This window comes from Cucurbita pepo, chromosome 15, assembly GCF_057944985.1.
Source record: "Cucurbita pepo subsp. pepo isolate OVF chromosome 15, ASM5794498v1, whole genome shotgun sequence".
Lineage (NCBI taxonomy): Eukaryota > Viridiplantae > Streptophyta > Magnoliopsida > Cucurbitales > Cucurbitaceae > Cucurbita > Cucurbita pepo.
The window spans coordinates 11,173,322-11,200,814 of NC_141812.1; the positions used below are offsets into that span (position 1 = coordinate 11,173,322).

A 27,493-nucleotide genomic window follows, 5' to 3' on the forward strand; every position below is an offset into this window, starting at 1 on the left:
AAATTGATTTATTTTTAATTTATAAGGAATTTTAAATAAAAGGTTTTTTTTTTCTAAAGAAAATTACATAAAATATAATTTAGGTAGTGAATAGTAGGATGAAGAGGAACTGCGCTCAGTTAGTGAAGTCTCCGAACTTTTGATCAATTTCAGCTCCTCCGATTGCCCTGAAGCTTATGATTTCGTTACCGCAGGCAAAATTTTGACAGAAATGGAAGCAGGTCATTCTCCAAAGTCCATGAGCTTCGTTTTGCTGCTTTCATTCTGTTTCTTCTTCGCTTCTGTTCGCTCTGTTCCATCACTTATCGGAGTGCACCCCCTTGGTAATCTTATCTTCTCTCTTTCTTTCTTTGACTGTGTGCTTGATCGTCTCACTGGATCTGGTTCTGCGAAGCTTAAAATTGAAATTTCTAGTGCTATTTCGCCCCTCATCCATCTAACTGCCCCTTTTGGGGTGTACCCATATTGTCAATTGATATTAAATTGGTGCCCATTCGGTAAAATTTTCTGAATTGAAATGTGTATTCGATTGCAGATGAGAAATATTATTCATCGGAGGTCATAAAATGCAAGGATGGGTCTCGATCTTTTACTATTGATCGTCTCAACGACGATTTCTGTGACTGCGTTGATGGGACCGATGAGCCTGGTGCTTTCTTAGTTCTTACTGGATTTTAATAATTAATGTTATGCCTTTCTAAGGATTTCCGATGCATAATTTGTTTCGAACATCTAATATCGATTTTCGAGTGGTCGAATTGGTTGAGAAGTTCTGGTTTGTGGAATGGAGAAGAAAATTTCTTACTGAAGAACTTCAATTTGAAATGGCTGTTGAAATTAGGCATTTAACTAAGGCAACAATTAATAGCCATTGTAATCTGTCTTAAATGGGAACTTGGTAAAGTTTAATGTTCTATTGCATAAACTATTGAAAAAGACCTACCATGATTATCTTAGAAGATCATGACTTGTTTTTCTTTCTGAATTTTCACCGGCATTTTGAGAATTGGAATGTTGATAACATATCTATTTTTTCCTGTATCATTAGAAAGTAGGATAGGTTCTGCATTAGAATGATACTGAACTTATAAGCAATAAATCCGAATTCCGGGATGGCCAATTGGTCATGTGAACAAAAGGAAAACAAACCTTCCCCAATAGGCAAGAAGAGACCACACACACACAAATACAGTGCAAGGATCAGCCAATTATCTCATGGATTTGACCTTTGCAGGAACTTCTGCCTGTGCAAGAGGGAAGTTCTATTGCAGGAACATGGGAAGTACGCCACGGTTCCTATTTTCTTCCCGCGTCAACGATCATATTTGTGGTAACTATCTCTGAAATCTTTTGTTTTTCTTCTTCTTTTATGCATGTGATTCTATTGAAGTTTGGTCAAAAGAAGACAGGTGAGTCAATGAAACACCACAAATTTGTTGATGTAGATTTTAGTACAACCTTCCTGTGATGGTATGTGTAATGCAATGAGTACAAGTCATGTGCTAATTGTGCTGATTATTTGTTCTTCCTGCTTTATGTTTAGACAATTTGAGGTCTCTATTCTGTGTAAAGTCTGCAAACAGTGGTTGAACCTTTAAAATCAGCATTTTCCAGACCAAAACTTTACAGACCATTTTGTTCCATGTGCAAAGTTTCATTTCATCTTTGAATTAAATTCTAGTTCCCTTTTCAATATATAATTGTAGATTGCTGTGATGGAAGTGATGAATATGATGGTAATATCTTTTGCCCGAACACGTGTGTCATGGGGGGAAATGCAGCGTACAAGAACAGTTATTATATTTCGACTTCTCGAGATGTGGATGTAATCAACAGAAAAGTAAAGGAGGAAATCACCAAGGAGGACTTGTTCCATAGGCTAATTGGTAGGATTTTTGTTTAAGTAATTACGAAACAGATTTTGAAGTACTCGACTGATTGTTGCAACTTATAATTCCAGGTTTGAAGCTAGTAATAATCCTACAGATAGCTCTCACATGTTTTGCAGTCCTCATTTGGGCAAACCGATGTCATGCAAAATCTAAGAGAAGACGACACCGCTGAAGCAAGCGTGGCTATCGTCATTCTGCTCTGCTTTAATCCTAAGTACGTCTCCCATTAGAGCATATGGCTTAGTGTTCAATATCCATTAGGTCTCCTGGCGTCTGTTATGGGCATGATTTCATGATCTTGTTTCTTTCAGGTACTCACAAACCTCAACCCGCTGGATAAAGAACTCCTGCTCTACCTTCACCCTTCACCGCAGAGCCATGGTCCATTGGTTGGCTAGGGCTAAGCTATATTATATATAAAGATCCATCTTAAGCCAACTTAGCCATAACCTAAACATCCTGCTCATCCATCACAGCAGCACAATAACACAAAGGATTAGCAACTCTGTCTGCATCAATTTTGTTACACTTAGGTTAGTTGGTTGACTCATTAGTAAAGTTGATGGTTTCTTCCACTCGATCCGAGGTTCAAACCCCCCCCTGCAATGTATCATATCAAAAAAGAAACAATTCTGTTACAATGTTTGTCTTACATGACGTTCAATATCGCCCTGTCGAAGTTGCAGCCTTTGATTCGATATCGAACCAAATGAAAGTAGTGTAAAAGTAAAATCAGGGGTAGGTGAAAGAGATAGTAGCAAATCCTCCAAAAGGGCCTCTGTCTTTCATTTCCAACCTCAAATTCATCTTTACCCAATCAAAAATTCATAGCCTGAATGAAAAACTGTGTCAGCTTTTGACACATTCCATCTTTGTTTGATCTTTTATCCAAATTCTCTCTTAGTTGAGGAAGGAAGAAAGGTCTCTGATACAAAATAGGAGGACAGAGAGAGCAAGAGAGAGAATGGTTGAACTGGCTGGCTGGCAGGCACTTGAAATTGTATAGGATAATGAGTTAGAATGAAGAAGATGAAGAGGGGGAGATGAAAGGGCATATACCCTACATGTGGGAGTGGTCTGGGGACAAAGCATAAGAAAGCTAAAAGCGTGCAAACAATTCACATGGGGGGTTGTGACACAAACATTATCCTTTTAAACCCATTTTCCTTCTCTTCATTTTCCCACTAACCTCTTGGACTAAACCAAGCATCCCCTCTTCTCCACCAAAAAGATTGCACCCACACCCACGTGGCTTTGCTTTCTCTCATCAATCCAAACTCAATCATCATCGCCCGCCCTCTCTTTAATTGGATCAGATCCGACGGTTCTAAAACATGAACATTTATTTTAATGGTTATTAGGAATGATGCAGATTTTAGAGATGATTACAAACGATCGTTTGTTGGTGCAGGAATTGGTTAGTCGAGGATAATTAATTGTAAGGGATAGGCTCTAAATAGAGGGTTACAATATCACGTGGTGGGTGATTAGTGGGACTGTTAAATAGAGTTTTTTAAAAACAAAAGTAGAGGCAAGTTTGCAGTTATACCGTTGAAGCCCAACTTCCGTATCCCCTCCTCTTTCTCTTCTCAAGCCTTTGGGTTCCCTTCCAAATTCCCATCTCCCCCAGCTGGACATAGCTGTCCAATCTCCTCCCCCATGTGAGCCCACTGCTCTTACCATTTGATTCAGATTGCAAAAAAGATTCATTTCGGATTTAAACCCTTTAATCTTCCCTCTCTCTCTCTCTCTCTCTCTCTCTCTCTCTCTCTCTTAATTTAATCCTTCATTTACTCTCCTGATTCTCTTCTCTCTTGTTTTCTCTTATAAGAGCCTTAAGATTCAGAAGCTCTGTCGAAATTTGGTCGTTTCTTTTTTCCTCTGTTTTTTGAGATTTCTGATTGATTGTTGGTTTGGAGGCTTTGGAGGTTTTTGGAGGCTTTGGAGGTTTTTGGAGGCTTTGGAATTTGGTGTTTTTTTGTTCTTTTTGCCTATTTTGTTTGGCTGTGGCTATGGCACAGCTACCGCCGAAGATCCCAAATATGGCGACCAATTGGCCGGAATTTTCCCGTCAGAAAATCCCTTCAATGGAAAACTTTGCACCGACAACCACAACGGCGGTGGCGTTTACTCACCAGAACCCTTCTTGGGTCGATGAGTTTCTCGATTTTTCTTCCGCTAGACGTGGGTCTCACCGGCGCTCCGTTAGTGATTCCATCACATTCCTTGAAATGCCAATGCTGGAGGAAGATTGCCGAGGCTCCACTGCGCCGCCACCGCCGCCGGGATCTGGCTCCGGCGACAGGAATGAATTTGATGGGTTCGAAGACGAGCAATTCCTATCGATGTTTAACGACGAAATCTCCGCCGGCGTGGCGCCTACCGTGTCGTCGTCGAACCCCTCCACGCCGTCTGATCACAACAGCATTAACGACGAGAAAGATGCCCAAAACGACGGCAAGCAAAATCAGAACAAAAACGAAACTGACGAAGTACAGAGCCAACAGCAATCGGATACTCAAACACAATCCAATTCCACGGCAACGGCGGCTTCCACCGAACGAATAACAGACCCCAAAAGAGTCAAAAGGTGAAAACTTTATCGTTTAATTCCCTCCATTAACATGATAAAGCTCAAAACTTTCATCTGGGTTTTCAAATTCCATCCCAAAATCCATCTGGGTCTAAGCAAATTTAAAGATTTTCAAATGGGTTGTCGTTTTTTTTTCGTTTCTCGATTTAGAATTCTGGCAAATCGGCAATCGGCTCAAAGATCACGAGTGAGGAAGCTTCAATACATATCAGAACTCGAACGAAGCGTTACATCGTTACAGGTACATTCCAAAATAATTTCTCAATTAATAATTAAAAATCTATAATCTCATCATGATCATCATCAAATTGCATGATATATATATATTATCTCATAATGTGAAGGCTGAAGTTTCGGTGCTGTCGCCGCGAGTAGCGTTTTTGGACCACCAGAGATTGCTTCTCAACGTCGACAACAGTGCTCTGAAGCAAAGAATCGCCGCCCTTGCACAGGATAAGATTTTTAAAGATGGTACGTAAATGTTCCATTATCTTCTTAATTAATTATTTTACCTCCTTAATTATCTCATAATCAAACGATAATCCGGGTCACTCATATGGCAAACATAGATTATCATGGAAATTTTTCATAATGCTAGAAATTATTTGGACCAACTAATTAAGGCAAGTATTTGTCTTTTCTTTTTTCCTATTTTAATTCGCTCCTAAACTTTAAAATTTGTTCGATTGAATTTTTTTTTAAAAGAATAGTTAAATTTACGACACGTCCAATATATACAAACTAAAATGCATATATGACATCGTTCGTAATAATCATTCACAAATAAATAGATAATATCACATACACCTTCTAAATGTTACACAACATCTTTTAAGTCAATTTATGTCCTTTATTTTTATGAAAAAATAACATTTTGTTACAATAATTTTGATGTTTAGTGATATTTTTTTGGTTAAAAAATAAAAATAAAAATAAAAACAAAAATTTTAAAAATATAAAAAGCACAATTGAAACTTACATGTAACGTGCAGCTGGGGGCAATGGGCATAATGATTGTCCATTGGCTCAAGGAGAGATAGGAAGAACAACGTGGTGGGCACTACAAGGAAAGAGAAGGGTATTACTATTTAGAATTATAAAATTGGTTGGCCAACAGGGAACTTTAGCACTTGTTCTTGTCTTCTCGCGAAATTGCATGCATCATTATAAATTATTCTAGAGGGAGACAGTAAAAAAAGCCATAGTTCTAAGTTTTTTACCATTACAAGACTGTAATTATTTAATTCTTTTACTTTGTTTGCATGCATGCATGCAGCTCATCAAGAGGCACTAAAAAGAGAGATAGAGAGACTGAGGCAAGTATATCACCAACAAAACATCAAGAAGACGGAAAATGCAGCGCCACCCATCACTGCCAGCGTCGCCGTCACGACAACCACCGCGACGGACGGCAAGCTTTGTAATGTAGGTCAAAAAGAGCAAGCTCCAAACGTGGTCGTTTAGCAGAGCAAGCTCGAAAGGAAATAGAAAGAAAAGGAGGGGTTTATGGGAAAATAATGATTAATATGGTCAGCCATGTGGTTTGGTTTGCCTTTTGTGAAAGGAAAGGAAAGGGACCACTTTCAAAAGCCCTTTCCATGATTGAGTTGCAGAGAGAAGATACATGTGCAGCTTTGTTGGGTAGAGAAGAGAGGAGGGGTAAATTTTCAATTTTTTATGGACTTTTTTTTTAAAAAAAAAACTAATTTAATTTGAGGGGTTGTTTGGCAATTATGTTTAATTCATGGGGTTTTTCTGAAAAAAAAAAAAAAGTGAGATTGTGATTGGAGGGCTCGAGGGAGTTATTAGAAAATTAGGGTTTGCTTTGGGATGTACAAAAAGGAGTGTTGGTCGTTTGGTACTTTTCCACTGTTTTTTTTCTCTTCTTGTTATCACATTATTTGTCTCATTGTTTCTGATTTTTATATACCAAATTAAAAAAATTAATTAATTAATTTTATATAAATATATTTTATTGATGAAATAAAGTTTGATAAATTATATTGATTTGAAGAGAAACAATTTAATACGCAAATAAAGACGGGTGCAAAATCTATTTATGAAAATGTAATTGGGCCAACTTGGACTGAAAGAAAATTTAATGGGCTCGGGCTTGGGCTTGGGCTTGGGCTCTTGAATATGTCTTCTGTTTAGTAAGCTAGATTTAGCCCAATACCATGTCCGAAAAAAGGATAACTCAAAGAAGGGTTAGTTTCTTTTTAAAATATATATATATATTTGCAGAATGGATATTTTTTTAGTATAAAATGAAAGTTCAAATTTAAATAATTGTGGTTGGTCAATTATTTTAACAAACAAGTAATTTTAGGTTAATTAAACGGAATAAAATGATAAATTAAGCTTACTCAACCATAACTAACAATAACATAGACAAACATTGTTTGCAACTTGAAACAATACAAATTGGAGACCATAGAATTTGGTAAATCAAGCTTAACAACAACGTAAGCACACATTGTCTGCAACTTAAACCATTACAAATTGCAGCACAGAAGATTTGGTAAATCAAGCTTATTTAACCATAACTAACAGTAACGTTATGAAAATATTAATACAAATTGCATAACAGAAGATTTTGTAAATCAAACTTACTTAACAATAACATATGCAAAGATTCAAATTGCAGAACGGAGGATTTGGTAAATCAAACTTACTTAACAATAACATATGCAAATATTGTCTGCACCTTGAAGCATTACAAATTGCAAAATAAAGGATTTGGTTAAACAAGCTTACTTAACACAATAACATATGCAAACATTGTTGGCAATCGAAAGCATTACAAATTGCAGAACAGAGGATTTGGTAAAACAAACTTACATAACATATGCAAACAATGTCGGTTTGATATCAATTTTCAAATATCAAATCGACCCAAGCATGAGAAATTGCAAAACGGAGGATTTAGTAAATCAAACTTATTTAACAATAACTATATGCAAACATTGTCTGCAACTTGAACTAATACAAATTGAAGAACAGAAGATTTGGTAAATCAAGCTATTTAAAAATAACTAACAATAACATAGACAAACGTTGTCTGCAACTTGAAGCATGATAGATTGCAGAACAGAAGATTTGATAAATCAAGCTTACTTAACTGTAACTAACAATAACGTATACAAACATTATTTTCAACTTGAATCATGAGTATTTTTTAAACTTAATACAGTAGTATGTGTATTTAAAAGTATTAATTCCGATTTTTTTAAAAATTTAAGAGTATTATTGAAATAATATTTATTATTATTATTATTTTTTTTACACATGACTTATCATATATTAAAAACCAATCCCTCCTCAAAAAGAAAAAAAAAAAAATAGTAAAAATTAGTTCTATCATCATTTAATTTATTTTTACTCCGTTGAAATAAGTAAAAAAAAAAAAAAAAAAAAGTCAAAAGGAATCTTCACTCGGCAAAATTAGTATCAAGACAAAAAAAAATATATCAGGAAGTTTATCTATTATTTTAAATAATCGAAGAAAAACTAAATTTTTGGTTTTAAAATACGAACTTATTTAATTTACCAAGCATAAAATAATATATATAATTTACCAAGCATGAAATAATAATAATAATAATAATAATATATAGATGGTATAAAATTAATACATTAATATTTTAATCAAGAAACAACAAAAATTAATTATTATTTCATAAATATATTTATTTTAGTATTAATAGGTTTTTTTTTTTTTTTTTTTTTTTTTTTTTTTTTATCTAAATCAATTCTAGTATATTATTATTGAGAAAGTTTAATGACCATCATATCAAATTATTGAACACTAATCCAGCTTTTTTTTTTTTTTACCTTAACAAAGCAGCTCCGACAAAACAAAAACGCAAACAAACCACAGTGAGGTTTTTTTTATTATTTAATTTTACTCTCTCAAATTATTATTTAATAGACATTAAACAAAATTATTTCACTCACTTAGACCTTTTCTTTTTACAAGTTTCGATTTCATGTAATTATTAAATATTAATTCGACGTTTCTTCGATTTCATGTAATTATTAAATATTAAATAATTATATATCAAATTTATGCGAGTATTATACCATTTTCATTAAATTAAAAATATGAGGATAATTTAATTATAAAATCGTTGGTAGGAATAGAATTGAATATTTAAAATATAAACAAAAATATATATTTAACTAATAAATTCTTTTAACATTATAACTCCAACTAAAGTTCTAAAATTAAATATATTTTTTTTAGATCATTTTAATTATATTTTTTTAGGTCATTTTAATTGGTGTTTGTGTTGAACAAAAATAGTTTCACTGACAATTGCTGTTAACTTAATTTTAATTTTAACAACTTATTAATGAGCAGAAGAATCAAAACATGATAATATATCTTTATTAATCAATATTCTCAAACTTTTTTTTATGCAAAATGTTATTAGGTTTAGTTTAGATAATAACAAAATATTGCATAAAAATAATAGAAATGTCACATGTAAACCGGCTAAGATGAGCAGTGTTTGCATAGGCCATAAGCAATGATTAACCTGCATTTGATGATGGAAGATTAAAAAACAATGCCCGCCTCCTCTCTCATACATCAACAAAATTAAAAAGTCACCTCCTACAATAAGTTGTTAAATAAAAGACACACACATACATACTAGGCCTCAAATATAAGCAATGTCTCTACCCATAACAAATTCTAACGATGATGATGATGATTTGATTCACAAACCACCAGAAACATAGAGAAAAAGAGGTTTGTAAGGTTAGCTATCTGGGAGTAGAAGTAGGAGTGCACTTAAGTTGAAGAGAAGTTTTTGTTTCCATGGTTTCAATGAAACGCCCTATACATTGGGCGACTGAAGGAAGGGCGATAGCCGCCTCTAGGAATTTCACCATGGTTAGGATGAAACGCCCTTAGGCAAGGAGGAAGCGCCATATATATTCGGCTTCTGAGGGAAGGGCGATAGCCGCCTCTAGGAATTTCATCACGGGTACGGTCTGCAAAGCCATTCAAGCCCGACGTAGTGTTGGGATCCTTTCTCTTCGCTTCATCAACCCACCTCTTAGTCTGTCTGAATAACTTAAACCTGTGCATCATCTCTCCCTCGCTCATGTACCGCTTATTCATCCACCTCATCCATTTCTTGAAAGCCTTCCAATCCCGACAAGCTTCTGGGTCACCACCCTTCATAAATCCCTCGCCAACTCTAACTTCCAACTACAAACATATTGTAATACCAATTCAAATGATTTCCACGGATATCCTTTCAATTCCAACCATTCCAAATCGAAGAGGTATAACGGAGTTAACCACACAAACAAAAATCCAAAACGATAATAAATATAACAGATAACAAAACTCTAACTTCCAACTACAAACATATTGTAATACCAATTCAAATGATTTCCACGGATATCCTTTCAATTCCAACCATTCCAAATCGAAGAGGTATAACGGAGTTAACCACACAAACAAAAATCCAAAACGATAATAAATATAACAGATAACAAAACTCTAACTTCCAACTACAAACATATTGTAATACCAATTCAAATGATTTCCACGGATATCCTTTCAATTCCAACCATTCCAAATCGAAGAGGTATAACGGAGTTAACCACACAAACAAAAATCCAAAACGATAATAAATATAACAGATAACAACAGACCAAGACCAAGCAAAGTTGAATCTACTCCTAGTTTCTTTTTGTTAAACCTTGTTAGTGTACAAAAAGAGCACGTACCCTTCTGGCCATCCTGATTCCTTTCTGGCCGATTAGCTTAGGATAAGGCGGGGGTGGGGGTGGGGGTGGGGGGGCGAGTCCTGGGAAGGTGCGGCGAAGGAGAGTCCGGAAGAAGCCAGGTGAGGAGGTTGAGGAGGATGATGAGAAGAGCGAACGGCAACGGCGCAACCACACCGCCATTTTCCTGAGCTTGTTTCTTCTTCCGTGGAGGTGATTCTCAGGCGGTTTAGTTAGGGTTTGGTTTTCGAGGACGATTATGAAGGAAGAAAAGAAAAGCCGAGAAGGGGTAAGTATGGAAAAAATAATAATGGTTGGCTTTTCCCACTTAATCTCACTCTAATTAATTTCAATCCATTAATTAATGTTTTGATTATAACAAACCTACTTTTAATTATTCATTATTTTCAGTATTTTGAACTGCCCACAGTATAAGGTCGGGAATAACGATTTCAACGACTTTTCAATTATTCAGATCAGAATTAAAACGAAGAAATTACAGTCGAGTCAACATACCCGACCGACGTGATGATGTGGCAGCAAAATCAAAATGATGGACAAATCAAAATATATTGACATTCATAATTTTGGGAAAGTAACAAATGGTGGAATTTTTCTTATTATTATATTTTTAAATAAAGTTATTTTTACAAAATATAAATTTGAATCTAACCGTTACTCACATCGATTTTTATTATTACTATATTATATTATTATATTATTATATTTTAAAATTTTGATACTTCCTCACATAGTTTTTATTATTATTATATTATTATATTTATAATAAATTTTGAATTTTTATTTAACCGTTACTCACATACCTTTTTATTATTATTATATTATATTATTATAATATTAAAAATTTGAAATAAATGAATTTAGAAAATTTCTTATTTATTTACTTTTAATCTCCACCTTCCATCATTCCTAACACAATCCAATGGTCAATATTCAACCCTACTCCTCTATATAAACTCATCTTTCCCACATTTTAAAATACACAACTTACATACATTCTTCAATCCTCCACTTACAAGTTTATTTCTCTTCATCTTATTCTTGAGAGATTATTATTGTATTATGAGGAAATAGTTGTGAATGTCCTAAATTGTAAATCACTCTTTGAGAGAGTTGTGGTGTGTTATTATCAAACTCAAATACTTGTATCGGTTTGATCCTGCACCATGGAAAGGATTGAGTTTGCTCGAAGTAAAAATAGCGGTGTAGCAGTTTGGCTCTGATCCGTGGAAAGAGTCGAGAAAGTTCTTTATTCAAATTCCCAAGAGGCGCTTGAGGAGTGGAGTAGGTCGAGTTTGACCGAACCACTATAAAACTACGGTATCATTTTCTCAAACTTTTTCCTATTTAGTTTCAAAATTATTATTATGATTTATTGCATGTTATACTTGATTATTGTTTTGACTTGAATTATTTTGTTCGAGTAATTATCATATTCTACAAATAATAACATATTTTTTTAATCATTACTTTTTTATTCGAATTTGATTTGATTTTATTTTCGCCCTCATAAATGTCTCCACTGCACTCCTCTCCACTTTTCTTTTTTTTTTTTTTTTTTTGTTCTCTCTTCCCCTATCTGTACTACCTCTCCACTTTTTATCTGAGAAATAAAATTAAAATATTACTAAAGGTTGAATGAGACATTATCCCAAAACAACCTAACAACTAAAATGTCCTCGAGGGATAATCATCATAATCATCAGGGATACGGTCTGCAAAGCCATTAAAGCCCATCGACGCCTTAGGATCATGTTTCTTCTCTTCTTCAACCCACTTCTTCTTCTTTCTCAATATCTCAAACCCTAGCATCATCTCTGTCTCCTTCACCTACAACTATTTCATCCACTATTACACTACCTATATATTCCCTTCTACATTCTCCGGGTCATTTTCATGTCCACACAAAGCAATCACAAACTGGTATTATATAACTTCTCTTCTCTTCCATATCTTCTCTTCCATATGTTTCATATTTTCATTTTCATTTTTGAAAAAAATGACAGCAACTCTTCGACATTTGGTCCGTTCATCAGTTTCACCCACTTGCCTACCCAGTTACACCATCTCAACCTTCTCCTCATATCCACTCAAGGTTTGTCTAAATTATACTACTCATTAATTTTTCAAAATCTCAAACTCTTAGTATCTCCAAACATCTATTAATTTTTCTAACCAATTCTATTTCAACTTTCAACTTAAAAAGAAAGATAGTATACCAAAAAATGCAGACAGGATAAAATATAGTATGTCAAAGTATGTATACCTGAGAAAAGGAACTGTGACCTCAATAAAAAATCAATGTCACCCACGTTATCTTATTCTTATTAAGTTACCATAATAATAATATTATTTTTATTTTTATTTTTGTGCCGCCTCCTATTGGATATATACTGGTATTGCTGCCATTGAATCCGCCTACAAAATAAAAAAGGGACAACTCATAGATCTCTCTATCAAGCAACTCATCTATCACTTTTGACTACATCTGAATAGTGGTGGAGGCGGCGATCCTGATATTGTGTTTCAATATGCAATGAAAACGTCAATATTTAGACAGAGTGATTATGGTAACAGGTAGTTAAAAGAGACTAGGTAAATATTTACTTCATTTAAATTGGTTTTAAATTTGTATTGTCATTGTTGATTTAAACTAACCAATGTCAATCTAATGGAGACGGTTCAAATAAGAAGATTCCAATACTTGAGATTCGAAGAAGAACTAGACTTAATCAAGGCTCTATGCAATGGACCTGTTTGCATCTTGATTGCTTCTAGTCACCACAACTTTGAAAGATACAGAGAGGTAAGATTCATTTTGTTATATTAATGAAAATTTATATATATACTTTTTATCTTTTAACCTAGAATATTATTATCTACATCCACGGTATATACCACGGTCCATTCGGATGGTCGGTTGATCACTCTGTGTTGGCAGTTGAATATACTCCTGACTATATTATCATTAAAAAATTGTTGGAGAATATCATGGGTGAAGAAGGGTACATGAAACTCTCTAGGAAGGCTTTTAAATATTCTAGAATTTTTAATAACCTGTCTTCTTATCCAATAGTGTAAGAAGGGTACATGAAATTCTCTAGAAAGCCTATGAAATATTCTCGAATTTTTGATGATATGTGTGTCTTCTTATCCAATACGGTAAGAATGGTACATGAAACTCTCAGAGAGGGCTATGAAATATTCTGAATTTTTTATACTATTGGATAAGAATATTTCATAGCCCCTTTCTGGAGAGTTTCATGTACCTTCTTATACTATTGGTTAAGAAGACACACATTATCAAAAATTCCAGAATATCTCATAGCCTTTCTAGAGAGATTCATGTACCCTTCTTACACTATTGGATAAGAAGACACATCATTAAAAATTTCAGAATATTTCAGAGCCTTTTTGGAGAGTTTCATTACCCTTCTTCACCCCATGATATTCCCCAACAGGAGTATATCCAACTGCCAACACAGGGTGATCAATCGACCTTCCGAACGGACCGTGGTATATACCCTAGATGTAGATAATAATATTATGATGTTAAAAGATAAAAAGTATATATATAAATTTTGATTAATATAACAAAATGAATCTTACCCTTCTTTGTGGTGACTAGAAACAATCAATATGCAAACAAGTCAATTGCATAGAGCCATGATTAAGTTAGTTCTTCTTTCAATCTGGAGTAATGGAATCTTCGTATTTGAACCGTCTATATTAGATTGACATTAGTTAGTTTAAATCAACAATTACAATAAAAATTTAAAACCAATTTAAATGAAGTAAATATTTATCTGGTCTCTTCTTAACTACCGTGTTACCATAATCACTTTGTCTAAATATTGGCGTTTTCATTGCATATTGAAACACAAGATCAGGATCGCCGCCTCCACCACTATTCAGATGTAGCCAAAAGTGATGGATGAGTTGCTTCGTAGAGAGATCTATGAGTTGTCCCTTTTTTATTTTGTAGGCGGATTCAATGGCAGTAATACCAGTATATATCCAACCGGAGGCGGCACAAAAATAAAATATAAAAATAATATTATTATTATAGTAACTTAATAAGAATAAGACAACCGGGGTGACTGATTTTTTATTGAGCTCCTTTTCTCAGGTCTACATATTTTGGCATACTATCTTCTATCCCGTCTACATACTTTGGCATACTATATTTTCTCCCGTCTGCATTTTTTGGTATACTATCCTTTCTCTTAAGTTGAAAGTTGAAATAGAATTGGTTAGAAAAATTAATAGATGTTTGGAGAATAAGAGTTTTGAGATTTTGAAAAATTAATAAGTAGTATAATTTAGACCAACTTTGGGTGGATATAAGGAGAAGGTTGAGATGGTGTAACTCGGTAGGCAAGTGGGTGAAATTGATGAACGGACCAAATGGGGGAGAGTTGATGTCATTTTTTAAAAAAATGAGAATGAAAATATGAAACATATGTAACATATGGAACAGAAGACAAGTTATATAGATGAATAAATACCGGTTTGTGATTGCTTTGTGTAGACATGAAAATGAGCAGTAAAAGGTAGGAGGGAACATATAGGTAGTGTAGATAGTGGATGGATAAGCTGTAGGTGAAGGAGGAAGAGATGATGAGTAGGTTTGAGATATTGAGAAAGAAGAATAAGTGGGTTGAAGAAGATAAGAAAAAGGATCTAAGGCGTCGATGGGCTTGAATGGCTTTGCAGACCGTACCGTATAAAGAAGCGGCTACGAGTAAAGAAGCTGCTGCTCCTTCACTATATAAAGGATCCTCCCGACTGCTTATTCAATATCACTGTTGGAGGGCTTGCTTGTTTAATCTCTATGAACAAGTGGTGACCATGTTCACCAGTTTCCTCCATTCATCAACGACACGGGTTGCAAGTTATCGTCCACTCCGTTCAAGATCTTTTTTTATAGACAGAAGTTGAACGGAGTTGACGCCGTGTGGTTGATGAATGGAAGAAACGGGTGAACAAATTGAACGAGCAGCAGCTCCTTTCAATCAGATTGGGTGTATCCAAAAAGAAAAAGCAGCAGTTGCAGGGTCGAAGCAAGACTGTATCAGATTGGGCCTATACAAAATCTACTAATCAGATTGGGCTTAGGCCTCATCAAAATAAAAATGAAATTTGCATAAATGATTAGAGTTGTAAGATTAGAAGGAGCTCATAGGATCAAAAGGTTACTAAAAAATTTACTGCAAATTTGAAGAAATGAAAAGCAAGAGAGTTATAGAGTCGAAGAAGTCATAGAACTAACTGGTTTATCCAAAATCTCTTGGGCTACGAGGACGATGAGTCGTTAACGTGTACCTTTCTTGTTCGCAAATGGTTCAATACCCATACCAATCTCAGCGACAGAGTGATAAAGGAAGAAATCGAAGAAATCGTAGAGAAGGGTCTGGAGTTTGGTGGTCTATCTGTGGATATTTCAGCCATGACCTCTGTTCATTTCAGATCCCACAATCTCTTGCCTGCGAACCCAATTGGAAGATCGTTTTTGCATACACCAACGGCTGCAAGGAACCCCAGAATTCAAGCTAATATAAAAACCCAGTTCACCTCTTCTAGAACCCAGGTACGCCTTTTGCACAATCACATCATCTCTGGTTTCCAAACTAACCCTCCTGCAGAGCCAAGAAATGTATGGTTGGAAACCTCTCTCCCATTTATCCCTTCGATTTGAATTCTGGCTGCAATGTGTTCTTTCAGAGGATAATGGAGGGCATATCAGTTTCAGGGGAAGTTGGTGGTGCTGGTGGAGCATACTCATACAATGCTTTGAAGAGGTTGGATCAAATTTGGTCCAGAATTTGCTCTGGCCAAGAAGGTGACAAGTTTTCTGATCTGATCCTTTTAAGCTGTTGGGGCATAGGCAAGGCAGGTCCAGTTCTATTGACTTCCTCATTGTTTTACAGCTCCTGAAGCCGCACAGGAAGTCGTTCGTCGTCTCTCTGGTGCGTTTAGCCGTTCCGATTTGGGAGAGAAAGCCACCGACACATTTGATGTGTTGGTTTGTGGAGGTACTTTGGGAGTGTTCATAGCCACAGCTTTAAGTTTGAAGGGTCTTCGTGTCGGTATAGTGGAAAGAAATGTTCTGAAAGGGGTAAATGTTCTTGACAATGGAGTTTAATCAATGAAAATGGAGTTTCTTAGACAGTTTTTTTTGTTGGTTGTCATGGGACAGAGGGAACAAGAATGGAACATTTCAAGGAAAGAACTGATAGAACTCGTTGAAGTTGGAGTATTAACAGAAGATGACATTGAACAAGCTACTGCTATGAAGTTCAATCCTGTAAGTTTAGAATTGAGTTAATAACGTATGCAAACATTCTCTACAACTTGAAGCATTACAAATTGCAGAACAGATGTGCATTTGAAGGGAAAGGCGAAATCTGGGTTGAAGACATCCTCAATCTTGGTATCTCGTGAGTTCTTTTCTTTCTTTTTACTTTTATATTTTCATCATACTCAAACTCAGTCTGTAAATCCGAATTGGTTATTCTGCCATTGCAGACCTGAGAAGCTTATAGAGATCGTGAAGGAACGTTTCATTTCTCTTGGCGGAGTCATCTTTGAGGGATGCAACGTTTCAAGCATTTGCATATACGATGATACGACTGTGAGTTGATTTTGGTTCTAAAAATTTGATCCTGCTATCATATTGAAGGATGATGAGAGGTGTGGGTAGCTAGAAAATGGGTCATTGTTGGAAAATACCATTTAAAGCTGCGAGTTCATGTATTCCTTTTGTTTTTTCAAAGGTGATGCAACTCTCTGATGGGAACATTTTATCTTCTCAACTCACTATTGATGCAATGGGGAACTTTTCACCTGTGGTGAAACAGGTGAAGTCCTACCTTATTTCAGAAATAGTTCGTAATATATGAACGCTACATAACCCATTTATGGCCTCACAATGTTGCATATAGTCATGTTGCAGATAAGACGTGGGAGGAAGCCTGATGGTGTTTGTCTTGTTGTTGGATCATGTGCTCGTGGGTTTAAGGATAACTCAACAAGTGATGTCATTTACAGCAGTTCATCCTTGAAAAAGGTTGGGACCTCAGAAGTTCAACTTTTCTGGGAGGTGAGTAAGCTTTGTTTTCTGGGACCTCGTGACTTTTTCCTGCTGAAGATGCAAGTTTTCTTACAATTTGACAGGCGTTTCCAGCCGGGTCGGGGCCTGTGGATCGAACTACTTACATGTTTACATATATCGATCCTCAACCAGGGTCACCTAAACTTGAAGACCTTTTAGAAGAATACTGGGATTTGATGCCAAAATATCAGGTTATCTTCTAGTTTACATATCATGTTGATTTCAATATGAACATCTCATTCATTCCCCTTTAAGACTTCAATGGCTTTTATAATAGTTTTAAACATGTTTCCATGGTAGGGAGTCTCTCTTGATGACTTGAAGATATTGAGAATTATTTATGGCATCTTTCCGACTTATCGTGACAGGTACAATGATCTTTATAGAACTTGAAATAGTTTCATTTTTCCCCCCTTCTATGGAGTGCACAATCTAATATTTTGTATCTGATACACTTAATCAGCCCGCTGCCAGCTGCTTTTGATCGTGTTCTACAGGTAATGTAGATTTACCATTTCAAAACTGGAAAAGATTGATTGTCAAACGGTATATCCGTACAGAATACTAAATCTTTCTCTGTAGTTTGGAGATGCAAGTGGCATTCAGTCACCCGTTTCATTTGGTGGATTTGGGAGCTTGACTAGGCACCTTGGGAGGCTGTCAACTGGTATGTCGTCCTTGTACAAACTTAGCACAACAAGCCTGCCAGAATGAACGCATTTCTAATAAGGGTGTGGAAACCTCTTCCTAGCAGACGCATTTTAAAATCTTTAGGGGAAGCCCGAAAGGAAAAGCCCAAAAAAACCAATATCTGCTAGCAGTGGACTCGAGTTAAGTTCTTGCATAAAGAACTAAGCAGTCCACAATAGGACAGGAAAAACAAAGAACAAATCAACCTTACATAGTCGTCTTAAAAGGGATATATGAAGAGTTGCTAAATTTCGTATCTTGTTGATTTCAAAAGGGATATATGAAGCTGTAACAGGCAACTTCCTTGACTCTGATAGCTTATCACTGCTGAATCCTTACATGGTTGGTTAACATGCTGAATTCTGGCTACATATTTACTTTTCCCTTAGTGTAACTATTCAACTTCCTAAGCATAAATGTTTTTTGCAGCCTAATTTAAGTAGTTCATGGCTATTTCAAAGAGCTATGTCTGCAAAGCAACGATCAAACATTTCTCCATATTTTATCAATGAGCTTCTTCATGTAAACTTTCAGAGTATGCAGGTAAGCTTATACATTGAATAACATTCACAGTTTCTTCAATTCAGATATAAAAAACTTTTGTTCTCTTCACAGAGATTGGGGGATCCAGTACTAAGGCCTTTCCTTCAGGTCATATTTGTTCTTTGATATGCTTAATCTTTGGAAGTTCTGCACGTTCATAAATTCAACCGAAACATAGTTTAACCGATAAATTATTTCGTTGTGACAGGATGTTGTGCAGTTTGTACCCCTTACCCAGACCCTAGGTCTAGTTATGTTAACTAAACCTCAACTTCTTCCATCAATATTCAAACAGGTGAGTTATATAAGTCCATTATAATTTGAGATCATTGAAGCTTTTCTATTTCTTTGTTGACTCAGTTTCCACATAGATATTGAATCTTGTTTTATTGAGCTCTAGGTTGGCATCCCAGTGTTGCTCGACTGGTCTGGACATTTCGGCATGCTTGGCTACTACACGTTTCTCTCGACATTTGTCGATCCGATTATAAGGTAAATGGTTCTTACGGGTTATGTCAAACAAAGCCAAACCTTCTTCCACCTTTCTTTTTCGTGAAACATTCGGTTTAGTTTTCTTCTATATTCTTACCAAATCGTGTGTTGTTCAAGGCCATTCCTAAGTTCACTAACACCAAAGATGAATTTCGAGTGGAAACGACGACTCGAGGCCTGGAAGTATGGAGCTGGTTTAGATTACAAGCTATGAAGAACAAGTCTGTTCTATATTTTCAACCTCAGCATAAATAGCAACATTGATCTTATGTATAACTTAGCTAGCTAGCAGTAACATTCTACACTCCATCTGTGAAGATCTGAATATCACACTCTATTATTTACAGATATATAAGATGAACACAACACAGAAGGTGAAAAGAATTGTACAGTTCAGTTGGGAGTTCTGGCACCCAAAGTCTTTGATAGTTCCTTTATGAGAGGCTTCTCTTTGATATCTTTCTCTCTTTCCACATGCCATTTTTTTGACATGCCATCAGCCTAAAACTCGAACAAAATCCGGTTAGATCCAGTAACAGGTGAATGCTGTGAGAATCATAAATGATATAACAACATACCCAGACTTTGAAGGGAACCAGTTGCTCTCTGATCATCTTCATCCTTGGTTCAATCATGCTTTTTCCTTTTGTTTGAATCTCATTGGCCTGTCAAAATCAAAGTTAAATAGAAATGTATGTGCATATACAAAGATCACCAAGAGTTGTCCATGTTTACATTGTTTAGATCTAGCTTGGACATGGTGATTCCAAAGATCAGGGTGGCACCACCAAAGACGAGCGCAGTAGCTACAGCAAATGCCTTTCCAACTACACGGATACGAAAGGTCTAATGAGTTAGGATGAGAAACAGGGAGAGAAACAGAGAAGTGTTCTGTTTTAGGAGGTTACTATGTGCAAGGCCTTCGGCAGCAGCCTTCAACTTCTCAGGATTGATCGGAGTATGCTTGTCGGTCCGCAAGTCATTAGCGGTTGAGGCCAATACTGAGTTACCAGATTGAGGCAATTCCCACCTGAATTCAACATGAAATTTAAGATCCAAGCCAAAACAAATCAAATTGGGAGAAAAAGAACAAAATTGGGAGAGAAATGAACCTTTTGGGGCCGAATGAAACCTGTGGAAGGGAGACGAAAGCCCTAAGAGGGTTGAGAGAATCTGAAGATACAGAGCGGTAATTAGGGTTCGAAGGAAGAATCCATTTCGAAGTAGAGAGCGATCCATGAGAGTCTGCAGATTGCTCCCTGTAGATTTTAGAGGGCAGAGAGTGCCTTAAGACCTCAGGGAGAATGTCGGCTTGCGACTCGCCGTCCGTCGTGGAATGGGAAGAAGGCGGTGGTTGCGCCGGAAATTTCTGGGCCAGGCGGCCGACGGCGTGTTTGGATTCCTGAATGAAGTATGCCGCCTCTTTGGCGGCTAATCTTCCGGCCAAAAAGCTCATCGTTCTCCTGCCTACTCCAATTTGCCAGAATTCGGTTGCGCTTATGAGTGGCTGAAGATCTTACAACAAGAACTATTTATAGTTTTACAAATTTCGCATTCCTTTTTGGGTTTCTTCTAAAAATCTAAGAAAATTGTGAAATTCAGCCGCTAATCAACAGTTCGACGATCGTATGTAGTGTTCATGATTTCTAGTAAATTAAATCTTTGCATTAATAGTATATATTAATATTTACTTTAATCCAAAATTATATTTTAAATATTTTTGACGTATTGCTTTCATAATTGCACACATCATCATATATTAAATGTTCTTGTTCTCTTTAGTTTACTATGAGTCAAAATTATATATTAGTTAATTAATACATGTAATCATTTTTATTAAAATAAAAATAAAAATTATATTAAGTATAAAGTTGATTTTTTAACTATAGATAACACAAACTTAACAATCCCGATCCCGAGTAACCTTTTCGTCATTTTTATTCTTCAAACTTTAGCCATCGACCCTGAAAAGGTTTGCAAAAGGAGAAAAATGTACGGATACTATTTCCTTATTGATTCATGGGGGCAAAAAGGTAAAATATAAACTCTATTCAAATACACAATAATTCTAAATTTTTTCATGTGCGCATACACATTTTTAAAACTAACCCAAAAAGAAGAAGAAAAAAAAAAAAGAGTGGTTGGTGAAAGGTGTTGTTTGGAAAGTGCATTAGCCCAATTTCCTCACAGTGGTTAGCACTCAAATATACTACACATCTATGGTGGACCATTGCCCCCACTTCCAAACACCTCCTTATAATAATTATATTGAATTTCTTTAAACAAACATTTATTAATGCCCTCCATTGCCATATTTAGCCTAAGTTTTGTAGCTTTTAATCACAAAGCTTAGATCTTTTTACCATGGCTTTAATAAAGTTCAGATCTTTTTACCATGAAGATGAAGAAGTAGATGGGTGTTTAATTAATTGTTCGGTAGTTGTGAGAAATTATGGGTATTAAAATTGAGTATTTAATGATCGATGGAGAAACTTTTACATTTTGATTAAACATTAAAAGTTTCGAATCTACCTTCGAATTTTATGGTGGGTTTTGTTCATATTATCGATGTTGAGCTTGATCAATCTTAAAAACCCGCCACAAAAGTCAAAATGGTAGAAAAAACCGATTAAAAATGACTCTTCAACTGCTTAAAAATGTAAAAGCTTTTTTTTTCTAGAGATAGCTTCAAGAAGACATTTGAACATGCCATCACGATCATAGGTAGAGATTTCAAAGAGTAATTATGTCACGTACCTCAAGCAAAGAAGAAATAACGAAAATTTTGTCTATTTATTTAATATACATGGGTTAATATTGTATAATCAGAACTGCAAAAATTACAAACACCAAAATTTTCTACATGGTTTCCTCAAAAAAACATCTCTACGCTCTCTCTAAAAACTTCTAATAAATTAGACATAAATTCTAAATAACCCAATTTAGCTTGGGAGTGAAAAGTGAAAATAAAAAATAAAGTGGGTAAATTCATAAAAAGTAAAAATATAGTTTTAAAATCAGAAGTTTGTGAGATAATAATCACCGTTTGTTGTGTAAAGGGTTTGATCCTGTTGGGACTCTTCGCTTTTGTTCTTCATAGTTTGTGAATTTGTATGGTGACGGTGACGGCGGCCGGAAAACCACTTGTTTTCTCATCAGAATCCTTGGCTGGGCGGCGGTGGCGGTGGTGGTCGGAGTGAGAAGAAGGAAAATGGCGAGAACGAGACTGAGGTGGAAATGAGTCATGTTGTGGAAGGAAAATGAAGAAATAAAATGTTTGGATTTGTAGCCGTCCAGATTTCTGATATATAAGATGGGGGGGGGGGTTATGTTCCCGTACGTACGCTTCGCTGTAAGCATTTGGATTTGGGATGATCGGAGCCGTTGAATGGAATGAGATTAGGGTCTGATGGTGGGGTCATACGAAAGCGACGTGCAGAGGATTAAAACACGCACTGATTCACACACATGAGAAATTAAATCGAGTTGGGAATTGTCTCTATGTGGACAAAAGACGGAAATACCCTTATATAAGGAACTAAATTACCAGTACTTGCCACTTGATTTAACGCGAGGAATCAAGTGGGACGGGAGGTAGTTTAGTCATAATCAAATTAAAATTAAAAAAAAAAAGTCAAAGATTTGACGCCGACGCACTTGATTAAAGGGGAAATTAATCAAAGACACTATGATCATACGATGCTTATATTCTAAAACATGGTCGGCTAATTAATTAATTAAGTAATTAATTAACCAAATGCTGAGTTTATAAACTAGTCTAATTATCAATACAATATCTTAAATAAGTGTAAAATGCCACGTGGAGACGAGGCATTGGTTGAGGAAAGAGGAAGACTAACATATATAGAACTCATAAAAGCTTCTCCTTTTTTTCCATTTTGGTTAGTGGGTTCCTTGAGTAGTTTTCGTACCCTAAATCATTCTTTTTGACATATTGTCAAGAAATAATCGTATATAAATAACAAAAAATAAGGAAAAAAAGTTCACATATTTATAAAATATTTGTATAAGTTGTTAGATGAACACGACCCTCTACAATGGTATGATATTGTCCACTTGAAGCATAAGGTCTCATGTGGTTTTGTTTTAAGTTCCTCGAGAGGTCTCATCCTAATAGAAAGTACATTATTTGATTATAAACCCATGATCATAGACATTTTCATTTAACCTAAGTTACATAGAAAAATACATATATGTAATTATTAGGTTTGATTATGGAGGCCATAGTCCTCTCTTTTCAGTAAATCTCAGTGTGAATTGCAAAAGAAGCTAGGTGTGTGCTTGAGCTTCAAACTATATAGACGTTCTTGAATGCAAATAATTCACTGTAATTATGCTAACTTTTTCTTTTCTTTTAATCATTATATATGTATTTTTTATTTTATTCGAAAGAATATTATAATCGTATCCTCAGAATTTGAATTCGCATAGACAAATATATATATATGGAAGTTGAAAAAGTTGAGAATTTTGACCATAGTGAGGGTTTATGATGGAGTAAAGTAGAAGTTGGTGAAAGGAAGATCTCAACTCAATAATAATCCTATGCACAGTATAATTATTCATTTCATTTTCTACCTTCAATATATATATATATAATTAAAGAGAAGATTGAATGAGATGTAGAAAGGAAGTGTGATAAAGAGATGGAAAGAGAGATGGCTGGTATACCCATAACTTTGAGCTACATGTCTTCTTCAAATTTGGAATTTTTTAATTAATGCATTCAATTAATAAGGGTTTCATCTTAATCACATATTATAAATTCTTCTATTTTTTTTAAGGGGTTTGAGTAGTGAATATGTATCGGAGTCCTTTACACTCGTCACACCCTTAGAATAGGTTTCGTTAGAAATATAGGATCAATTCTCACTCATGACTTCGGTGTAACCTGCTACAACAACTTTTAATGATCTTATTGTTGCATACGAGGTTTTTACTGTGGTGAAGGTAATCGAGGGTCTTTTAGCAGTTGTTCAACATTGTATCTCATCAATATGTCCCCATAGTTTTCTTACCCATATATCTTTATTTTTTCATTTTAATAAGAATTTTTTTTATTAATCATCTCCCATAAAAAAAAATTGTATTTTATTCAAATTAATAATCTCTTAAAAAAAATAGATGTTTTAACTATTAAATTAAATTATTCTTACAACATAAATCTCTTAATTGATACCAATTTTAAATTTGTATTTAAAACACGATGTTCGACTGTTCGATGGTCGACAACCACAACAGTGGAGTGAGGTCAATAATCTCTAATGGTAGTTAGTAACGTTATTAAAATTTGTGACAGTAATGGCAGTGATAGCTAGTGATGAGAGTTGTCGTAGTGTTCAACGGTGCTAGCTCACCCTCATCATTGAACGAACCTAATCTAACTCAACCATAAAATGTGTAGGCTAAAGCTCGGCCCAGCCCGAGCTAATGTGGTTAAAACAATGTCTATATATGTGACGGTAATGTAACGTTCAATAGCTATGCTCATGGTCTAGTTGTTGTATATCCAGCCCATTCATTTTTCAAAATATTTTTATTAATTATGAATAAATATAGGTAAGACAAACAAAGCTTGAGTTTTGATCAAGCTATACTTTTGGGGCGACCTTGGTCAGGCCCAATGAGACTGAGAGTATTTTTTATTTTATTAGGGTCAAAATAGTATTTTCATATTTTATTTTATTTTATTTCAATCTAATTAATATAGAAAAAATCTGCCCTAAATATAAATGTTTTTGTAATAAGGATATATGTTACATTAATGGAATTATTTTTTCAAAAAGGAAAATAAATGTATTTATTGATTTCACATGATTCTCAACTTTATAATAATAACATTATTAATCCCTACTCTCTCTCCTATTAAGGTCTTATTGATAAGGTCCTCTGTTTTGTATTTAGGTGGAGAAAAAGTCTTCTTTTAACTATTATATATTATTCAACTTAAATAAATAAATATTCTCATTATCATCAGAAAAGATAAAATAAAAATTCGAAAATATTTTTCAAAAGTTAAAGATAAATGAACGAAAATATTTTTCAAAAGTTAAAGATAAATCAAATTTAAATTTAATAAATTAGATAAAATTTAAAATAGTTTATCAAATGAATATTCAATATAAACGGCAAACATTTATTGAATTGTATAAATACGGTGGGTGTCTCTTGACCTTTGTAGAGGCTGGAAGGACGAGAGATATTTCATACAGAGAGAGGGAAAAAGAATACTCTTAGTCGACAGAATTGAAATCCCTAAATTCCTTTATGGAAGGAGGAGGAGACAAATCCCTAAATTCCTTTATGGAAGGAGGAGGAGGAGACGGGGGCGATTTGTTGAAGAAGGAAGGCAGAGGCGGCGAGTCAACGGCCGCGAGTCTGGACGGAATGGAAGCTATTTTGAACTATGAGTTTCGAGACAAGAGATTGCTGGAAGAGGCTTTCACAGACGCGTCGTATTCGCCGGAAAATTGCTCGTCGTTCGAGCGATTGGAGTACATAGGCGATTCGGTGTTGAATTTTCTAATAACCAGAGAGCAATACTTCTCGAATCCGAATCTGTCGCCCGGTTCACTGACTCGTCTCCGAGCGGCGAATGTGGACACCGAAAAGCTTGCTCGTGTTGCGATTACACATGGATTTCATCGGTATCTTCGCCACAACAAGGCTGATCTTGATCAGAAAGTAAGTACCGGATTTTTCATCGTTTTCATCGACTTCTCTCAACTTCCTCTGTTTTTTTCTGCTTGTTTCATAATTATGATCATTAACTGTTAACCAACCCACTAATTACAATATTTCTTTTCTATTTAGCGTTCTACAATTTTATTCCTTTTTAAAAAATTTCAATTCTTCAATTTTTGTTTCAAAATTTAAAATCTTATATATATATATATATTTTAATTGCCTAAATTTAATTCAAACTATTTGATTAATAATTTATGATTTATTAAAATTATATTAGATATTTGAAAATTTAATTAATTCGATTTCAACCATAAATTTTTTTCCATAACCATTATTTTTTAAATATAATTTCGTTCTTTTTTCCTTTTTCGGTAAGGATTTTTTTTTTCTTTTCCAAAATCAATTTTAGTAGTAAAATCGGAGAGAAATATATTCAGTCTCTTTCCTAAAATTGCTTTTGAATTTTTTTCTTTTTCGAAAAATTTTGATTTAAATTAGTCAAGGTAAACAATTTTTTTAGTTGATTCAACGAAATATAAAGTGAAATAGTAATTAATTAATTAATTAAAGAGGCGTGATAATTCATGGAAATTAATTGTGGTTTAGGGCATGCTCTTACATTTATTCTTTTGAAATATTTGAATGTTTTAAATTAATTAATAATAATAAGACGTGAAAATTAAATGTTTGAAATCCTATTTCTTCTATTATTTTATTAAAATTAAAATTTAAAAATCATTTGTTAAAAAAAAAACTATTATATGTTAGAATAATTTATTTTTTCCTTTTTTGGAAATAACACGTAAATCCAATATTTAATTTAAATTTTGTTTGTGTGACGACAGATAGAAGAGTTTAGTAAGAATATAGAGGAGTACCCATTGCATTCGAACGGACTGATTAAAGCTCCAAAGATTCTAGCGGACATAGTTGAATCATGCATCGGAGCAGTTTTCACAGATAGTAACTCGATCGACACAGTTTGGACGGTAAATACATCTAAAGAACAAGAAGGATGAAAATTTTGAGTTATAATGGTAAGTTTTGATTGAAGTATAGGATGGTTTGATTTGTGTAGATATTCAAGGGTCTAATGGAGCCATTGATAACATTGAAGACCATGAAAAGGCACCCGATGACGGAGCTGACTGAAATGTGTCAAAAAAGGAACCTGAAGTGGGAATTCGTGGACTTGTGGGAAGAAAGAAAGGAGATCCACGTTTTGATAGACAAGCAGCTGGTTGGAAAAGGAAGCTATGGGAAGAAGCTCATTGCACAAAATCGAGCTGCAAAAGATGCTTTGGATAACTTCCACACAATTCTTGGCCAATTTAATGAACCTTGTCAACCTATGTAATCTATTCCTAATTATAATTACTCCCCCTTTCTTTTTTTTCTTTTTTTTTTTCTTTTTTCTTTTTTAAATTTATTAATTAATCATTCTTTTATCTCTTTCAAATTAGTGTTAATTCCAAAGTAATTTCTAGAGTTGTTATTTTTTATTTTTATTTTTTTGAATAAAGTATAAAGTTTTGATATATATATATATATTATAAATTAGGTTATCACATCTACCAACACATCCCCTAGAACAAAGTACGTTTCTTCTTAATTTTGGAGTTCTTTGATACCAGGATAGAAATCACGCGACTCTTCACAATGGTATAATATTGTCCACTTTGAGCATAAGCTCTC

General features: G+C 34.6%; 6 protein-coding genes across 9 annotated transcripts; 4 read left to right on the forward strand and 2 right to left on the reverse strand.

The window, feature by feature from the left end:
• Nucleotides 1-73: 73 nt before the first annotated feature.
• Nucleotides 74-2,590, forward strand: LOC111811811 (kinase C substrate, heavy chain-like protein). 2 transcript variants are annotated; one of them, XM_087117808.1, is made up of 6 exons: nt 74-323; nt 536-649; nt 1,235-1,330; nt 1,707-1,886; nt 2,009-2,106; nt 2,204-2,590. In XM_087117808.1, the coding sequence occupies exons 1-5, from the start codon at nt 212-214 to the stop codon at nt 2,062-2,064; spliced, it is 558 nt and encodes a 185-aa protein (XP_086973934.1). In that variant the 5' UTR covers nt 74-211; the 3' UTR covers nt 2,065-2,106; nt 2,204-2,590. The 2 variants fall into 2 exon arrangements, with proteins under 2 accessions (XP_086973934.1, XP_023554618.2); XM_023698850.2 differs by having other exon boundaries at nt 75-323; nt 1,961-2,106; nt 2,204-2,556.
• A 250-nt stretch (nt 2,591-2,840) lies between these two features.
• LOC111811756 (basic leucine zipper 34) lies at nt 2,841-6,364 on the forward strand. The gene is made up of 4 exons (XM_023698782.2): nt 2,841-4,482; nt 4,636-4,726; nt 4,830-4,956; nt 5,762-6,364. The coding sequence occupies exons 1-4, from the start codon at nt 3,905-3,907 to the stop codon at nt 5,947-5,949; spliced, it is 984 nt and encodes a 327-aa protein (XP_023554550.2). The 5' UTR covers nt 2,841-3,904; the 3' UTR covers nt 5,950-6,364.
• A 2,682-nt stretch (nt 6,365-9,046) lies between these two features.
• LOC147789353 (uncharacterized) lies at nt 9,047-10,499 on the reverse strand. Its single transcript, XM_087118190.1, has 2 exons — nt 10,234-10,499; nt 9,047-9,706 (listed from the first exon to the last, which is right to left on the reverse strand). Exons 1-2 carry the CDS (start codon nt 10,411-10,413, stop codon nt 9,317-9,319), a joined length of 570 nt encoding a protein of 189 aa, XP_086974316.1. The 5' UTR covers nt 10,414-10,499; the 3' UTR covers nt 9,047-9,316.
• A 4,722-nt stretch (nt 10,500-15,221) lies between these two features.
• Nucleotides 15,222-19,486, forward strand: LOC111811673 (Lycopene beta/epsilon cyclase protein). 2 transcript variants are annotated; one of them, XM_087118075.1, is made up of 19 exons: nt 15,222-15,841; nt 15,976-16,093; nt 16,182-16,369; nt 16,451-16,558; nt 16,627-16,691; nt 16,780-16,885; nt 17,028-17,111; nt 17,207-17,353; nt 17,428-17,556; nt 17,666-17,733; nt 17,829-17,862; nt 17,948-18,032; nt 18,330-18,397; nt 18,485-18,598; nt 18,671-18,706; nt 18,807-18,893; nt 18,999-19,090; nt 19,208-19,311; nt 19,438-19,486. In XM_087118075.1, the coding sequence occupies exons 1-18, from the start codon at nt 15,701-15,703 to the stop codon at nt 19,302-19,304; spliced, it is 1,767 nt and encodes a 588-aa protein (XP_086974201.1). In that variant the 5' UTR covers nt 15,222-15,700; the 3' UTR covers nt 19,305-19,311; nt 19,438-19,486. The 2 variants fall into 2 exon arrangements, with proteins under 2 accessions (XP_086974201.1, XP_023554435.2); XM_023698667.2 differs by having other exon boundaries at nt 19,208-19,486.
• Nucleotides 19,300-20,774, reverse strand: LOC111811789 (uncharacterized). 2 transcript variants are annotated; one of them, XM_023698818.2, is made up of 5 exons: nt 20,203-20,774; nt 19,999-20,120; nt 19,826-19,917; nt 19,669-19,755; nt 19,300-19,591 (listed from the first exon to the last, which is right to left on the reverse strand). In XM_023698818.2, the coding sequence occupies exons 1-5, from the start codon at nt 20,544-20,546 to the stop codon at nt 19,484-19,486; spliced, it is 753 nt and encodes a 250-aa protein (XP_023554586.2). In that variant the 5' UTR covers nt 20,547-20,774; the 3' UTR covers nt 19,300-19,483. The 2 variants fall into 2 exon arrangements, with proteins under 2 accessions (XP_023554586.2, XP_086974202.1); XM_087118076.1 differs by having other exon boundaries at nt 19,300-19,755.
• Nucleotides 20,775-25,323: 4,549 nt separating this feature from the next.
• Nucleotides 25,324-27,187, forward strand: RTL1 (RNAse II-like 1). Its single transcript, XM_023698807.2, has 3 exons — nt 25,324-25,795; nt 26,644-26,787; nt 26,877-27,187. The coding sequence occupies exons 1-3, from the start codon at nt 25,379-25,381 to the stop codon at nt 27,153-27,155; spliced, it is 840 nt and encodes a 279-aa protein (XP_023554575.2). The 5' UTR covers nt 25,324-25,378; the 3' UTR covers nt 27,156-27,187.
• Nucleotides 27,188-27,493: the final 306 nt, after the last annotated feature.

Excerpts from the sequence above, each read along its gene's own strand:
- LOC111811811 (XM_023698850.2), top strand. The coding sequence starts at position 212 with ATGGAAGCAGGTCATTCTCCAAAGTCCATGAGCTTCGTTTTGCTGCTT. Across the intron at positions 1,331-1,706 it reads CGTCAACGATCATATTTGTG|ATTGCTGTGATGGAAGTGAT; the intron begins GTAACTATCTCT and ends ATATAATTGTAG. Across the intron at positions 1,887-1,960 it reads CTTGTTCCATAGGCTAATTG|GTTTGAAGCTAGTAATAATC; the intron begins GTAGGATTTTTG and ends TTATAATTCCAG.
- LOC111811756 (XM_023698782.2), top strand. The coding sequence starts at position 3,905 with ATGGCACAGCTACCGCCGAAGATCCCAAATATGGCGACCAATTGGCCG. Across the intron at positions 4,483-4,635 it reads GACCCCAAAAGAGTCAAAAG|AATTCTGGCAAATCGGCAAT; the intron begins GTGAAAACTTTA and ends TTCTCGATTTAG. Across the intron at positions 4,957-5,761 it reads GGATAAGATTTTTAAAGATG|CTCATCAAGAGGCACTAAAA; the intron begins GTACGTAAATGT and ends GCATGCATGCAG.
- LOC147789353 (XM_087118190.1), bottom strand. The coding sequence starts at position 10,413 with ATGGCGGTGTGGTTGCGCCGTTGCCGTTCGCTCTTCTCATCATCCTCC. Across the intron at positions 9,707-10,233 it reads GAATCAGGATGGCCAGAAGG|TTGGAAGTTAGAGTTGGCGA; the intron begins GTACGTGCTCTT and ends ATATGTTTGTAG.
- LOC111811673 (XM_023698667.2), top strand. The coding sequence starts at position 15,701 with ATGACCTCTGTTCATTTCAGATCCCACAATCTCTTGCCTGCGAACCCA. Across the intron at positions 15,842-15,975 it reads TCACCTCTTCTAGAACCCAG|AGGATAATGGAGGGCATATC; the intron begins GTACGCCTTTTG and ends GTGTTCTTTCAG. Across the intron at positions 18,398-18,484 it reads CACTGCTGAATCCTTACATG|CCTAATTTAAGTAGTTCATG; the intron begins GTTGGTTAACAT and ends TGTTTTTTGCAG.
- LOC111811789 (XM_087118076.1), bottom strand. The coding sequence starts at position 20,546 with ATGAGCTTTTTGGCCGGAAGATTAGCCGCCAAAGAGGCGGCATACTTC. Across the intron at positions 19,918-19,998 it reads TGCCGAAGGCCTTGCACATA|TTGGAAAGGCATTTGCTGTA; the intron begins GTAACCTCCTAA and ends GTATCCGTGTAG. Across the intron at positions 19,756-19,825 it reads CCAAGCTAGATCTAAACAAT|GCCAATGAGATTCAAACAAA; the intron begins GTAAACATGGAC and ends TGATTTTGACAG.
- RTL1 (XM_023698807.2), top strand. The coding sequence starts at position 25,379 with ATGGAAGGAGGAGGAGACAAATCCCTAAATTCCTTTATGGAAGGAGGA. Across the intron at positions 25,796-26,643 it reads AGGCTGATCTTGATCAGAAA|ATAGAAGAGTTTAGTAAGAA; the intron begins GTAAGTACCGGA and ends GTGTGACGACAG. Across the intron at positions 26,788-26,876 it reads CGATCGACACAGTTTGGACG|ATATTCAAGGGTCTAATGGA; the intron begins GTAAATACATCT and ends TGATTTGTGTAG.